Below are 17,092 nucleotides of genomic sequence, written 5' to 3'. Positions count from 1 at the left end.
CCCATATGGCATCTGCAATATTTCTGCAAGAACTGGCATCTACTTTTCAATGTGTAATTAAAGTTAGAGAATGATGCAGCTCAGAGAATTCATGAGACTATTGGGATTGATATTATTACCAGTCTGCAATTACCAGAAACAGGTATGGGTAGTAGGAAACTGTCAGTCGTGTGAACTTATAATGAAGAATCCTATGAGGTTTTAACCTGTTTCCTTCCTGAGTTTGCACAGTATAGTCTTCAAATCTGGAGTTTATATTTACGATGTCTCTGGGAGTCACAAATTTCTCTGTTTCCTTTTTCCCACAGCCGTTTTTATTTGATTTTGTAGAGAGTTTCCTGAATCTTAGGAATAATTTATTTTTAAAAAAGATTTTTTCACATAAATATTATAGATATTTCAGAAACACTTGGAAGCTACCAATAATAAAGAATTCTAAACACACATAACACAATTCACAGAGATAAACATGAATACTGTTTATGAGTATATTCATTGAGTTTAAATACATCTTCACTTTTGGACTTTGGTATTTTCATTTCCCTGGCCTCAGTTTTTGTCACAACATTTTCTGGGGGGACTTATAGGTAGGATAGCATTGGGTAACCTTGCATAAGTAGTAGGCTTCTCTCAGACTCAGAATTCCAACAGTAAGAGGAAAATAATACTATTGTACCAGTTATAACACTTTATGATTCAACCGACAGAAAATCCTATTCCATGTATTTAAAAAAGTAATGGAATTCATTATCTCATGTAACTGAAAACATCCAGAGGCAAGGTAGGCTCCAACTGAGTCTTGATACAGTGGCTCAGATATTACCACCACCCATGAAAGCTCATGATGCCTCTTTGTCACAAAGTTGCTGCTGCAGTTCTAGACCTCACAAACACACCCACTCAAAACTATTTAAGGCAAATGTTTCTGTCTCTTCTGATATGTTCTGCCCAAGATAGAGTACACTTCTTTCCTGTGACCCCCCTCCACCCCCGAACTAATATTGTAGTCAAGGGGTGGTTTATGTACATCTGCTTAAATCAATCAAAACCTGCCTCTAGGTGATCAACATCATCGAAATTACATGGCTGGGATTGGGGTGGTGTGGTTTCTCCAAAGCAAAATCTGGGTAGTTTTGACATGACTAGAGGAAAATAGATGCTGGGGAGGAAACAAAAAAGGCTCAAAAAGAAAATTTGCCCTGTAGGATTGTTGTGACTCTTAGAGACAATGGCTACAAAATGTCTGGTATAGTGCGTGGCGCATGGTAGGTACTCAATAAATGGCAATTATCATTACTGTGATCACGATCACCATCATGGCTTGTGTGGTACTTAAGTCTAAGTGACCTTGAAGCATAGACTGTTAGAGTGAGAAGGGACATGAAAGATAATCTAGTCCGGTTCAGTCATCTTATGTCTGTAGAACTGCAAACCATAGCGATGAAGGAACTTGCCTAAAGTCATCCAGCTTGCAGCCCCTTCCCCTGGGCCGGTCCTTTTTTCTCTTCTCCTTTCAGACTCATACTCTCATGGTAACTCAGGAAATTGGGGTGAAAAACCCTCTTAATGTCATGTTTTTAGCTTCCCTCTTTCAGAGTATAATTACTGGATGTTTGTTAACTTCTAGAAGTTCTCTAAATTAATTGGCACACATTTTGAACTTTTTCCTAAGTCTGTTTCTTGGGAAAGTTTCACCCTAGAGACAAAAAACCATGAGGAATTTGGTCCCTTGATCACAGCATGGGGTTCAATTTATTTTAAATAGTTCAAGCATCTCAATATTGAAAAACAACCTTTGGTTTTCTAGAGAGCAAGTAGCTTTCCTAAACCAATAGCAGAACCTAAAACTTACTGGTTAGCTGTTTTCTGTAGCTATTTTTCTGTTTCTGAATAGTTGATCTAAAGGTTGGCCATGGACTGATTTCCTGAATCTCTCTCTTTCTAATTTATCCACATCAACATAGGCTGTTCATTTTCTAAAAGGTCACAAGATCTATGGGGTTTTGTTGTATGGTAGCAAAATTGACACTGTTAATTGGCAACAACAATCACAAAATCAAAATCACCAGAAACAATCCCGGAAATAGTGCCTCAACAACCTGACCAATAAGCAGCTGTGTGACTCTGAGAAGTCAGTTAAACTTTCTGGCCCTCAGTTGCTTCACGGGTAAACTAAGGAGATTGGATTAATCATCTACAAATTTCTTTTCAGCTCTAAAGTTTCTTTGGTTTCACCTGGTACCTTAGCTGAGATTAAGTGGCTTAGCTCACTGGGGGCCTCTGATGCAGAGGAAGAAGCCCAGTGGAAGAGTTTTGTTGTGAAGAGAACCTTCTGCGTTCCAGCATACACCCCTTCGGTCTCCTCGGCCCAGGACATCCGTGTGAGTGAAGAGTCCTTGCAACAGAAGGAGAAATATTTCCTGTGCCTAAGGAGAAAAACCTTCAAGCTCAAGCTCTGAGACTGAACAATACCCAAACCAGGTAGGTAATGCCATACCCAGAGACTTTCACAGGTTGACCGAGTGTGAGTGAGAGGCTCCAAATCACTGTGTGATCTAGCGTGAGTCACTCTTCCTCCCTGAGCCTCAGTTTCTCCTTCTATAAAAAGGAGAGGACTAGGGCTTCCCTGGTGGCGCAGTGGTTGAGAGTCCTCCTGCCGATGCAGGGAACACGGGTTCGTGCCCCGGTCCGGGAGGATCCCACATGCCGCGGAGCGGCTGGGCCCGTGAGCCATGGCCGCTGAGCCTGCGCGTCCGGAGCCTGTGCTCCGCAACGGGAGAGGCCACAACAGTGAGAGGCCCGCGTACAGCAAAAAAAAAAAAAAAAAAAAGGAGAGGACTAAACAGGATGTTTTCTACAGTTTTTTTTTGGCATTCACATTCAGGGATTCCACGAAGTACCATTTGGGGGTCCAAAGTGAATTGTGGGAAGGAGGCCCTTGTGTTGTGATTTGAGCTCATGGTAATATATCTTCCAGGCCCTCTATCATTTTACTCTCATGTCCTTGTTAGATTTTTCTCATTGGTGCTTTATGTTAGAGGAGAAAATTCTACCTAGTTAGGGTCTAGACCATCATTTACCTGTCTAGAGTTTTACGTGCAACCCATGGATTATCTTGTAATCCTTGATCCCATGGTAAGGGTTTTATTTGGAGAGGTGCTAGAGGGAAGAAGAGGTTACCAACTAACTGTGTTTCTCTTGAGCAAGAGGGAAAGAGAAAGAGAGAAATGTAAATAACTACCAGGAAGTCTGAGCTAATAATAATAGCTCCTATTTTTTGAGAGCTTCCTATTTGCCAGGCAACCGTGTTAAGTGCTTTATATATTTTATCTTGTATCTAATTGTTGCAACAACTATGCCAAATATGAATTGTTACCCCATTCTAAGAAAATAAGAAAACCTGTTCCCAAGGACCTATGATATGTAGCGACAGAGCTAAGAACTGGCTGCTAACTGCACTGCTCGCTTTTATAACCAGTAATCCAGACCCATCTGGGAGGAGAGTGAGTCAGCTCAACTAGGTGTCCTTACAGTATTTTGTTTTCCTCAGTTCTTCAGAGGTCCATGAACCTGAAACTATTCCCTCCAGTAAAAGATCATAATGGCATAGATTCTATGTCCATATCAAGCCAAACATTTTAACAAGAAATTGATCACTTTTAGCTGTAGTTTATTGACAGTTCTATCCTATGCCGTGTGGGTCAGGACCCTAGAATGATTCCTGACGGTCCCTACAGTGTCCTACATTCTGCAGCTGAGAAACACCAAGACAATGGAAGAGAGGTGGGATAAGTGGCCAGGGAAAGAGCAAGGACCACATCACATAGACCATGGGAGGGACTCTGCAGCTTTTTATTTTTTTTCTGTGGGAGCCAGGAAAGACATTGGTAGGGATTCTTTTTATTTTTCTCCTTTTTTGAGGATGTGAGTGTGAGACACAATCTGACTGATCTTTTAAGAGGACTTTGCTGACTGCTATCTGGAGAATAAACTTGAGGAGAGAAAGTGGGAGCAGGGAGAACAGTTAAGAACATATTGTAGTAATCCAGCCATGAGATAGTGGTAGCTTGGACTAGGTTAAATAGACATACAAGGCACATGGGACTGCGTCACTTTGTATGAAACCTGGGTGTTGCTTTTTACCTCTGGGGGCAATTAAGACATTTGATGTTACTTACTTTCCATTACTTTCCATTGCCCACGAATAAGAGGCTCCAGGAATTCCCCCTGAGGAGTTAATATTGCCTTCCTATCTCTTCCTCCAACTTTGTTGAATACCAGAAGAAAATGGAGTGGAATAGACCCATGCCTTTTTGGACTACCCTTGTCCTCTTTTAGTGTTCGCTACACCAAGACTCTGATGTCTATTCTGGACTGTGAGGAATACAGACATACTTCTTCACCCAAGGGTCAGGCACTCATAAGTATATTGTGGCACGAGAGACTGAACCAATAGCTAAGGCTAGGTTTTTCCTGAGCCGCACGAGGGAGGGGACTGTAGGACTTTGATCTTCACTAGAAAAATGTCATTCACGTATTATGCTCTTTCCTTATTGGCTCTCCTTTCTCAGGCTCAGCCCATACTCATGTTGAGGGAGGCCCTTCCTCCCTTTCTAGACTGGCCTGAGTTTCAGTCTTGACTCAACCACTCACAAATTGTGTTTCTTTGGGTAAGTAACTTAACCTCTCTGAGTCACAGTTTCCTCATCTATCAGTTCACTACCTCAAAGTGTTACAGGAAGAATTAAATGAGGAGAGGACTATAACATGTAGTCCAGCACACAGCAGAAGCTGAATACAGCACAGCAGTATCTGCTGTTTTAGTTGTCGGGTTGACAGTGAAAACAGTGAACATCAGGTAACCACATGCTTCAGTTTCTTTTAGGCCACCAGACTATTTCACAGCCTCTTTGGGTTGTTTTCGATGCCTTCCTTGTTTCCATTTCCCTGCACCAGTAAGGGATCCCCATCTTGCTTCATCTCTCCTGCTCAGTTGTTCTTCCAGGGTACACACCCCCCCTTTTATAAAAATTTTGAAACCTGATTTTTATCAGAAGTTTATTTTGATTTTATTATGTTTGATGCTAGTGAGGGATAAGACAGACATGAAAGCTTTGGAGTATAGATTTTTAGAACTGAGAGATGAGCAAAACTGACAATTCATATTCTTATCAAATCCTTTTGAGTTTTACAAAATAGAAGTTTTCTTGAATTTTCTGACATCTTCACATCTCATCCTGCCCCAAACTTGGAGGCTCTAACAAACATAAAAAATTTTTTTAACATCTTTATTGGAGTATAATTGCTTTACACTGTTGTGTTAGCTGCTGCTATATAACCAAGTGAATCAGCTATAGGTATACTTCCATTTCCATATCCTCTCCCTCTTGCTTCTGCCTCCCACCCTCCCTATCCCACCCCTCTAGGTGGACACAAAGCACCGAGCTGATCTCCCTGTGCTATGCAGCTGCTTCCCACTAGCTATCTATTTTCCATTTGGTAGTGTATATATGTCAATGCCACTCTCTCACTTCGTCCCAATTACCCTTCCCCCTCCCTGTGTCCTTAAGTCCATTCTCTACGTCTGTGTCTTTACTCCTGTCTTGCCCCTAGTTTCTTCAGAACCTTTTTTTTTTTCCTTTAGTTTCCATATATGTGTGTTACCACACGGTATTTGTTTTTCTCTTTCTGACTTACTTCACTCTGTATGACAGAGTCTAGGTCCATCCACCTCACTACAAATAACTCAATTTGGTTTCTTTTTATGGCTGAGTAATATTCCATTGTATATATGTGCCACATCTTTATTCATTCATCTGTGAATGGACACTTAGGTTGCTTCCATGACCTGGCTATTGTAAATAGAGCTGCAATGAACATTGTGGTACATGACTCTTTTGGAATTATGGTTTTCTCAGGGTATATGCCCAGTAGTGGGATTGCTGGGTCACATGATAGTTCTGGTTTTAGTTTTTTAAGGAACCTCCATACTGTTCTCCATAGTGGCTGTATCAATTTACATTCCCAAACAGTGTAGGAGGCTTCCTTTTTCTCCACACCCTCTCCAGCACTTAATGTTTGTAGATTTTTTTGTTTTTTCGGTATGCAGGTCTCTCACTGCTGCGGCCTCTCCTGCTGCAGAGCACAGGCTCCGGACGCGCAGGCCCAACGGCCATGGCTCACGGGCCCAGCCGCTCCGCAGCATGCGGGATCCTCCCAGACCGGGGCACGAACCCACGTCCCCCGCATCGGCAGGCGGACTCTCAACCACTGCGCCACCAGGGAAGCCCTGTTTGTAGATTTTTTGATGATGGCCATTCTGACTGGTGTGAGGTGATACCTCACTGTAGTTTTGATTTGCATTTCTCTAATGATTAGTGATGTTGAGCATCCTTTCATGTGTTTGTTCGCAATCTGTATACCTTCTTGGGAGAAATGTCTATTGAGGTCTTCTGCCCATTTTTGGATTGGGTTATTTGTTTTTTTGATACTGAGCTGCATAAGCTGCTTGTAAATTTTGGAGATTAATCCTTTGTCAGTTTCTTCATTTGCAAATATTTTCTCCCATTCTGAGGGTTGTCTTTTCATCTTGTTTATGGTTTCCTTCGTTGTGCAAAAACTTTTAAGTTTCATTAGGTCCCATTTATTTATTTTTGTATTTTTTTCCATTTCTCTAAGAGGTGGGTCAAAAAGGATCTTGCTGTGATTTATGTCATAGAGTGTTCTGCCTATGTGTTCCTCTAAGAGTTTGATAGTGTCTGGCCTTACATTTAGGTCTTTAATCCATTTGAGTTTATTTTTGTGTATGGTGTTAGGGAGTGTTCTAATTTCATTCTTTTACATGTAGCTGTCCAATCTTCCCAGGACCAATTATTGAAGAGGCTGTCTTTTCTCCACTGTATATTCTTGCTTCCTTTTTCAAAGATAAGGTGTCCATATGTGCGTGGGTTTAACTCTGGGCTTTCTATGCTGTTCCATTGATCTATATTTCTGTTTTTGTGCCAGTATCATACTGTCTTGATTACTATAGCTTTGTAGTATAGTCTGAAGTCAGGGAGCCTGATTCCTCCAGCTCTGTTTTTCTTTCTCAAGATTGCTTTGACTATTCAGAGTCTTTTGTGTTTCCATACAAATTGTGAGATTTATTGTTCTAGTTCTGTGAAAAATGCCATTGGTAGTTTGATAGGGATTGCATTGAATCTGTGGATTGTTTTGGGTAGTATAGTCATTTTCACAATGTTGATTCTTCCAATCCAAGAACATGGTATATCTCTCCATCTGTTTGTATCATCTTTAATTTCTTTCATCAATGTCTTATAATTTTCTGTATACAGGTCATTTTTCTCCTTAGGTAGGTTTATTCCTAGGTATTTTATTCTTTTTGTTGCAATGGTAAATGGGAGCGTTTCCTTAATTTCTCTTTCAGATTTTTCATCATTAGTGTATAGGAATGCCAGAGATTTCTGTGCATTAATTTTGTATCCTGCTACTTTACCAATTCATTGATTAGCTCTAGTAGTTTTCTGGTAGCATCTTTAGGATTCTCTATGTATAGTATCATGTCATCTGCAAACAGTGACAGCTTTACTTCTTCTTTTCTGATTTGGATTCCTTTTATTTCTTTTTCTTCTCTGATTGTTGCAGCTAAAACTTCCAAAAGTATGTTGATAATAGTGGTGAGAGTGGGCAACCTTGTCTTGCTCCTGATCTTAGTGGAAATGGTTTCAGCTTTTCACCACTGAGAATGATGTTGGCTGTGGGTTTGTCATATATGTCATATGTCATATATGTTATTATGTTGAGGTAAATTCCCTCTATGCCTACTTTCTGGAGGGTTTTTATCATAAATGGGTGTTGAATTTTGTTGAAAGCTTTTTCTGCATCTATTGAGATGATCATATGGTTTTTCTCCTTCAATTTGTTAATGTGGTGTATCACATTGATTGATTTACATATATTGAAGAATCCTTGCATTCCTGGGATAAACCACACTTGATCATAGTGTATGATCCTTTTAATGTGCTGTTGGATTCTGTTTGCTAGTTTTATGTTGAGGATTTTTGCATCTATGTTAATCAGTGATATTGGCCTGTAGTTTTCTTTTTTTGTGGCATCTTTGTCTGGTTTTGGTATCAGGGTGGTTGTGGCCTCGTAGAATGAGTTTGGGAGTGTTCCTCCCTCTGCCATATTTTGGAAGAGTTTGAGAAGGATAGGTGTAAGCTCTTCTCTAAATGTTTGAAAGAATTCACCTGTGAAGCCATCTGGTCCTGGGCTTTGTTTGTTGGAAGATATTTAATCATGGTTTCAATTTCAGTGCTTCTGATTGGTCTGTTTATATTTTCTATTTCTTCCTGGCTCAGGCTCAGTAGATTGTGCCTTTCTAAGAATTTATCCATTTCTTCCACGTTGTCCATCTTATTGGCATAGAGTTGCTTGTAGTAATCTCTCATGATCCTTTGTATTTCTGCAGTTGTTACTTCTCCTTTTTCATTTCTAATTCTATTGATCTGAGTCTTCTCCCTTTTTTCCTTGATGAGTCTGGCTAATGGTTTATCAATTGTGTTTATCTTCTCAAAGAACCAGCTTTTAGTTTTATTGATCTTTGCTATTGTTTCCTTCATTTCTTTTTCATTTATTTCTGATCTGATCTTTATGATTTCTTTCCTTCTGCGAACTTTGGGAGTTTTTTGTTCTTCTTTCTGTAATTGCCTTAGGTGTAAGATTAGGTTGTTTATTTGAGATGTTTCTTGTTTCTTGAGGTAGGATTGTATTACTATAAACTTCCCTCTTAGAACTACTTTTGCTGCATCCCATAGGTTTTGGGTTGTCGTGTTTTCATTGTCATTTGTTTCTAGGCATTTTTTGATTTCCTCTTTGATTTCTTCATTGATCTCTTGGTTATTTAGTAGCATAGTGTTTAGCCTCCATGTGTTTCTATATTTTACAGTTTTTTTCCTGTAATTGATATCTAGTCTCATAGCGTTGTGGTTGGAAAAGATACTTGATATGACTTCAATTTTCTTAAATTTACCAAGGCTTGATTTGTGGCCCCGGATATGATCTATGTTGGAGAATGTTCCATGTGCACTTGAGAAGAAAGTGTATTCTGTTGTTTTTGGATGGAATGTTGTATAAATATCAGTTAAGTCCATCTTGTTTAATGTATCATTTAATGTTTGTGTTTCCTTATTTACTTTCATTTTGGATGATCTTTCCATTGGTGAAAATGGGGTGTTAAAGTCCCCTACTATGATTGTGTTACTGTCGATTTCCCCTGTTATGGCTGTTAGTATTTGCCTTATGTATTAAGGTGCTCCTATGTTGGGTGCATAAATATTTACAATTGTTATATCTTCTTCTTGGATTGAACTATTGATCATTATGTAGTGTCCTTCTTTGTCTCTTGTAATAGTCTTTATTTTAAAGTCTACTTTGTCTGATATGAGAATTGCTAATTCAGCTTTCTTTTGATTTCCATTTGCATGGAATATCTTTTTCCATCCCCTCACTTTCAGTCTGTATATTTCCTTGTAGACAGCATATATACAGGTCTTGTTTCTGTATCCATTCAGCCAGTCTATGTCTTTTGGTTGGAGCAATTAATCCTTTTACATTTAAGGTAATTATCAATATGTATGTTCTTATTACCATTTTCTTAATTGTTTTGGGTTTGTTATTGTAGGTCTTTTCCTTCTTTTGTGTTTCCTGCCTAGAGAAGTTCCTTTGGCATTTGTTGTAAAGCTGGTCTTGTGGTGCTGAATTCTCTTAGCTTTTGCTTGTCTGTAAAGGTTTTAAATTCTCTGTCAAATCTGAATGAGATCCTTGCTGGGTAGAGTAATCTTGGTTGTAGGTTTTCCCCTTTCATCCCTTTCAATATGTCCTTCCACTCCTTTCTGGCTTGTAGAGTTTCTGCTGAAAGTTCAGCTGTTAACCTTATGGGGATTCCCTTGTATGTTATTTGTTGCTTTTCCCTTGCTGCTTTCAATATTTTTTTCTATTTAATTTTTGATAGTTTGATTAATATATGTCTTGGTGTGTTTCTCCTTGGATTTATCCTGTATGGGACCCTTTGTGCTTCTTGGACTTGATTGACTCTTTCCTTTCCCATAATAGGGAAGTTTTCAACTATAATCTCTTCAAATATTTTCTCAGTCCCTTTCTTTTCCTCTTCTTCTTCTGGGATCCCTAGAGTTTGAATCTTGGTGTGTTTAGTGTTGTCCCAGAGGTCTCTGAGACTGTCTTCATTCTTTTTTTTCTTTATTCTGCTCTGCAGTAGTTATTTCCACTATTTTATCTTCCATGTCATGTATCCGTTCTTCTGCCTCAGTTATTTTGCTATTGATTTACTTCTAGAGAATTTTAATTTTCATTTATTATGCTGTTCATCACTGTTTGTTTGCCCTTTAGTTCTTCTAGGTCCTTGTTAAATGTTTCTTGTATTTTCTCCATTCTATTTCTAATATTTTGGGTCATCTTTACTATCATTACTCTGAGTTCTTTTTCAGGTAGACTGCCTATTTCCTCTTCATTTGTTGGGTCTGGTGGGCCTTTACTTTGCTCTTTTATCTGCTGCGCATTTCTCTGTCTTCTTATTTTGCTTATCTTACTGTGTTTGGGGACTCCTTTTAGCAGACTGCAGGTTCATAGTTCCTGTTGTTTTTGGGGTCTACCCCCAGTGGGTGTGGTTGGTTTAGTGGGTTGTGTAGGCTTCCTGGTGGAGGGAACAGGTTCTTGTGTTCTGTTGGATAAAGCTGGATCTTGTCTTTCTGGTGGGCAGGACCGCATTGTGTTTTGGGGTGTCTGTGAACTTAGTATGATTTTAGGCAACCTGTCTGCTAATAGGTGGGGTTGTGTTCCTGTCTTTCTAGTTGTTTGCCATGGAGTGTCCAGCACTGGAGCTTGCTGATTGTTGAGTGGAGCTGGGTCTTAGCGTTGAGACAAAGATATCTGGGAGAACTCTCGCCAATTTATATTACATGGGGCCGGGAGGTCTTTGGTGGTCTAATGTCCTGAACTTGGCTCTCTCACCTCAGAGGCTTGGGCGTGACACCTGGCCAGAACACCAAGACCCTGTCAGCCACATGGCTTAGAAGAAAAGGGAGGAAAAAAAAGAAGGAAAGAAAGGAAAAAAATAGAATAAAAAAATAAAGTTATTAAAATTAAAAAATATTATTGGCTTCCCTGGTGGTGCAGTGGTTGAGAGTCTGCCTGCCGATGCAGCGGACATGGGTTCGTGCCCTGGTCCAGGAAGATCCCACATGCCGCGGAGTGGCTGGGCCTGTGAGCCATGGCCGCTGAGCCTGCGCGTCCAGAGCCTGTGCTCCACAACGGGAGAGGCCACAACAGTGAGAGGCCCGCATACTGCAAAAAAAAAAAATTAAAATAAAAAACTTTAAAAAGTAATTATATAAAAAAAGAAGAGAGCAACCAAATCAACAAACAAATCCACCAATGATAACAAGCACTAAAAACTAAACTAAGATAAATATAAAAATTGGAAACTGGTTAGTCGCATACAGGAAACCCCAAGTTAACAGTTGTTCCCAAAGTCCAGCGCCTCAATTTTGGGATGATTTGTTGTCTATTCAGGTATTCCAGAGACGTAGCGTACATCAAGTTAATTGTGGGGATTTAATCCGCAGCTCCTGTGGCTGGATGCAGAAATTTCCCTTTCTCTTCTTTGTTTGCACAGCTTCCAGGGTTCAGCTTTGGATTTGGCCCCGCCTCTGCGTGTAGGTCGCCGGAGGGCGTCTGTTTTTCCGCTCAGACAGGACGGGTTAAAGGAGCAGCTGATTCTGGGGCTCTGGCTCACTCAGGCCAGGGGGAGGGAGGGGTACGGATGCGGGCCGAGCCTGCGGCAGCAGAGGCCAGCGTGACGTTGCACCAGCCTGAGGTGCGCTGTGCATTCTCCTGGGGAAGTTGTCCCTGGATTCCGGAACCCTGGCAGTGGCGGGCTGCACAGGCTCCCGGGAGGGGAGGTGTGGAGAGTGACCTGTGCTCGCACACAGGCCCCTTGGAGGCGGCAGCAGCAGCATTGGTGTTTCATGCCCGTCTCTGGTGTCTGACCTGATAGCTGTGGCTCATGCCTGTCTCTGAAGCTCGTTTAGGCGGTGCTCTGAATCTCCTCTCCTCGCGCACCCGGAAACAATGGTCTCTCTTGCCTCTTAGGTAGGTCCAGACATTTTCCCAGACTCCCTCCCAGCTAGCTGTGGCACACTAGCCCCCTTCAGGCTGTGTTCACGCCGCCAGTCCTCTCCCTGGGATCCGACCTCCGAAGCCTAAGCTTCAGCTCCCAGCCCCGCCCGCCCCGTTAGGTGAGCAGACAAGCCTCTCGGGCTGGTGAGTGCTGGTCGGCACCGATCCTCTGTGCGGGAATCTCTCCGCTTAGCCCTCCGCACCCCTGTTGCTGTGCTCTCCTCCATGGCTCTGAAACTTCCCCACACCGCCACCCGCAGTCTCCGCCCAGGAAGGGGGTTCTAGTCTGTGGAAACCTTTCCTCCTTCACGGCTCCCTCCCACTGGTGCAGATCCCGTCCCTATTCTTTTGTTTCTGTTTTTTCTTTTTTTCTTTTGCCCAACCCAGTTATGTGGGAAGTTTCTTGCTTTTATGGGAAGTCTGAGATCTTCTGCCAGCGTTCAGTAGGTGTTCTGTAGGAGTTGTTCCACATATAGATGTATTTCTGATGTATCTCTGGGGATGAAGGTGATCTCCATGTCTTACTCCTCCGCCACCTTGAAGGTCCTCCCGAACATAAAAGTTGAAAAATACTAGCAAGAAAAAATTTCAGCAGCAGAGTTGTGGACAGCCAGATACTTTTGGAGATGGAGCTGACAGGAATCGAACTCCAAGATTTTCTCAAATGGAGAAAGCAAGCTGAGCCCGTCCTGGGAGGAGGTCGCCCCTTTTTTAAAATGCCTTTCAATGCCCCGTTTCTTCTCCAGTTTTAGCCAGATAACTTACTGAGGATTCTCTCAGCATATTTTCACCTTGTGTATGTCTTCAGATTCTCATTAAGAGAAAAACTGGGGGGAAGGAAGTAATTAATCTATTTCAGCATGGATGCACAAGAGGAAGAAGGAATAATAAGAGGAATAAGAGATCTTTCATAGTAGTTTTAAAAGCAGAGAAAATCTTGAGAGTTTTCTCTGCTTCGTTTTATGAATGTGTCATTTAATTGTTTGAAATTGCAAGCTTCCTGAGAGTGAGAGCCATCTTTCTTCTTTCATGTGTCCTGAATTGCCTAGGCACATGGTAGGTACTTAATAAAACATTTGGTCAAAGCATTGAATTAAAATAAACCCTTACCTCCTTCTGACAAAAATGTTTGCCAATGGCAGGAAAACTGGAAGACAGAAACAAGCAAGCTTGTGTATCCCCATATATTATATTTGAACTACGTTTGATACTGAGCTGTATTCTCAACAGCTTCCAGATTTTCACTTTGGTCTCAGATGTCAGAAATTTCAAAAAATGTGTGTAAAAATTCATGAAGCTGTGGGATTGAGTGGAACCATGAGGCCTGAAATAATTCAGAAGATTGTCTAGTTCAGACAAGATAATATCGATGACATTCCTTGGAAAGGGTGAAATATCAATGGGACTGGCATTTCTGGGGAATAAAAGGAGAAAACGAGATTCAGGAGCACAAGTTCACTTGAGAATTTCTAACATAAAGGCATGGTGAGAATGGGATAATTGCTAGTCATTAATATCTATAGATGGTTATTAATGCTGAAGATGGTAATTATTTTTTCAGTGTGGTTTCCTTGAAACAACATACTAGCTGGAATAAAATGATCTAGTTCTTGTTCTGAATCCATTTCTTACTGGATGGCTTCACTAATTCACAACCTCTCTGAGCTTCAGTTTTCTCACTTGTAATATGGGGATCATAGAATTTTTGTAAAGTAGATTGAATCATAGAGTGGGATACTGAGCACTGAATGAATAAACATTTACTATATTATCAAACAAATAAATAAATAAACAAACCAGTCAGATATTATGTGTGAAAGAGTTCTATCAACAGGCAAGTGCTAAGTAAACATGAAGGACTGGTGTTATGATTGTGTTTGTTTTGTCACAGGTCTCTTCTCTTAGATCCATCTTCTTTGAGTGGAATCCATGGTGAGTAAAAATAATGTAACCGAGTTCATTTTCACTGGTCTTTTCGAGGATCCAGAGGTACAGAGAGTGTGCTTTGTGGTGTTTCTTCCCGTGTACTTGGCCACGGTGGTAGGCAACGGCCTCATTGTTCTGACGGTCAAAGCCAGTAAGAGTCTGCATTCCCCCATGTACTTCTTCCTTAGCTACCTGTCCCTGGTGGAAATCAGCTATTCCTCTACTATTGTCCCTAAATTCATCACGGACTTACTTACCAAGATTAAAACCATCTCACTGGAGGGTTGTCTGGCTCAGATATTCTTCTTTCACTTCTTTGGGGTCACTGAGATCCTCTTGCTTGTGGTGATGGCTTATGACCGCTCTGTGGCCATCTGCAAACCCCTTCATTATATTAACATTATGAATCGTCAACTGTGTCATGTATTAGTGGCTGGTTCCTGGCTTGGGGGCTTCTTTCATTCCGTAATTCAGATTCTCATCACCATCCAATTGCCCTTCTGTGGTCCCAATGTGATTGACCACTACTTCTGTGATCTCCAGCCATTATTCAAGATTGCCTGCACTGACACCTCTGTGGAGGGGGTTATTGTGTTGGTCAATAGTGGCTTAATTGCTCTGTGCTCCTTCCTCATCTTGGTGACCTCCTACATTGTCATTCTGGTCAACTTGAGGAACCATTCAGCAGAGGGAAGACACAAAGCCCTCTCCACCTGTGCTTCTCACATCATGGTGGTCATGTTGTTCTTTGGACCTGCCATCTTCTTCTACATGCGACCCCCTCCACATTCACTGAGGGAAAACTGGTGGCTGTGTTCTACACAGTGGTCACCCCCATGCTGAACCCCATCATCTACACACTCAGAAATGCAGAGGTGAAAATCACTATGAGGAGGTTGTGGGGCAAAAAGGAGAACTCAGGGGTGGAGTGAAAATGGGAAAGTGATTTTAAAAAGTGTGTCTGATTATTCTCTGTTCTTGAAATGGATTTTAATTTTAGTGGAACATTCAAGAATGGCAGAAACAAATGTAAAGACTTAATGTTACTGCTAATGTGATTCTCCTTAGTCACCAAAGACTCCCCACTAATCCGGTGTAATGATCAAAGGACAGAGATCAGATTGGTTTCATGATATCCAACAATATCATGAGATTAGGAAATATTAAGATTTAAGCTAAGTTAAAATGCAAAGGAGAAGATTTTGACAAGTGTTTTAGAGGTTAAATCACTTATTCTTATGATCTCCTTCCTTCCTCCTTTTCTTCATCCATCCCTGCCTCCCTTCTTTCTTTCCTTACTTTTTTTCCTCCTTCCTTCTTCATGCTCCCCTCTTCATTCAACCTCCCTAGCAATAACAACCAACATTTCATTAAAAAAGGAAACAAAATCGAGGAATTATCATGGGATATTTGGGGAGGAGGGTAACAATCTGATCTACTCTTTCGACGTGGGTAAGTGTGTCTTTGAAAATTGCATCCAGGGATTTTTCTCTTCTTCTGGTTGTTTGGGCATCTTGTACCATAGACCATCTGATCACAAGTACCAGAAAAGTCCCTGGAGCAATTTCAGTTCTTCTGATATGTTGGCACAAAAGATAATCCTTAAATCTTCTCTCACAATGTCTACCATCAATAAATTAAAAAAAACAAAAGGTCACAGATTCTAGCTATCAATAGGGAAAGGTCAAGTGAAACATTTTAACAAAGCTTTATCTATAGGAAATAAATATAGAATGTAGGAAATTCTTGTTAGGCATAACTTGAAGAATGAATGGGTGGTAAGTAATGTCCAAGTATGTTTCCATGCCATACTCTGTACTTTATTCTAACTGATCAGGCCAGGTCCATTTCTTGTCATGCCTATTAGTGTTTCTTGGTGAAGTAGGATGAGACAGACTGTGTCGACATTATTGTTTCATCTCTCAGAAACTCCTTTCACCCAACTGACTCTTATCATTGTGGACAATTTAGAGAATATCATAAAATTTGCCCCTGTTGGCTTCAGGATTACACAGACTGGCTTTACATTTGCCCTCCATCCTTCCAGCTCTCCTTGAGGATCAGGGGAAATAAGGCAGGCAGCTTCCTTGCAGAGCCGTGGAGCATCATAGTATGCTACAGACCTTAAGGGCTTTTCCCTTTCTCCTCAGGTGCTGATTGAGCATGTAGGTGAATAGTGGTTTTAAAGGCACCAGGAAATCTTCCCCACTTCCCTTGTTGTCCCCACTAATCATGGCCATGGAGGACCATTAATAATCTCTGAGAAAATGCCACTTCTTTTGTCCTGAATGACTTTACTACACTTTTCCATATGGCAAACTCCTATGCATCCTTGAAGACCTAGGTTAAAGTCGTCTCCCTTATGAGGCCTTCTCTGACCTCCCTCCACCTTGGGCTGAATTTGTGTCTCCTGTCCATGTTTATTTTTACATGCATTTATCATTGCCCTTATGACTTTGATTATATTATTTTATATACTTTTCTCTCTTTTAAACTGTAAGCTCTCAAGGGCAGGGCTACCCACTACCCCTTCTTCTTCTTTGTGGCTCTAAATATTGTACATGTCATTGGTAGTTTATACGTGCTTGTTGAATATAGAAACTTTCAGACCCACGTAAAATCCTCTCTACATCAATTCTTACTAATTCCTTCTGAACACTTTCATGGTGAGGAGCACTTCTCTTCCTGTTAAACTCTGAAGAGCTCAGGCTCTGATATTCATCAGGCTGTTTCAATTTCCTCTTAGCCACAGTCCAAGACCCAAGCTACCCAACTTCTCTGAACACCTGTTTTTGCACAAATACAATAAGGTTATCAATGGTATGAACTTCATAAGATTATTCTGAATATTATATAAGATAATGTACACATAAAGCTTTTAGAAAAGAACATGATATAGAGCTGTACCATGGACCAATAAATATTAGCCTCCGTCATCATTATTCTGCCTCTTCGCATATGGGTCTTCCTT

At 40.9% G+C, this 17,092-nt stretch overlaps 1 protein-coding gene across 1 annotated transcript; it reads left to right on the top strand.

Moving 5' to 3' along the window:
- Positions 1 to 14,124: 14,124 nt before the first annotated feature.
- LOC113625199 (olfactory receptor 4B1) lies at positions 14,125 to 15,053 on the top strand. The gene is given in 2 exon segments (XM_027115690.1): positions 14,125 to 14,902; positions 14,905 to 15,053. Coding segments are annotated over 2 exon segments (927 nt in total).
- The last annotated feature ends 2,039 nt before the right edge of the window (positions 15,054 to 17,092 follow it).

Source organism: Aethalodelphis obliquidens, unplaced genomic scaffold (assembly GCF_003676395.1).
Source record: "Aethalodelphis obliquidens isolate GAN/ISIS:26980383/991018 unplaced genomic scaffold, ASM367639v1 scaffold14, whole genome shotgun sequence".
Lineage (NCBI taxonomy): Eukaryota > Metazoa > Chordata > Mammalia > Artiodactyla > Delphinidae > Aethalodelphis > Aethalodelphis obliquidens.
The sequence above is the reverse complement of the archived record's forward strand: the minus strand, read 5'-3'. Positions and strand labels throughout refer to the sequence as shown.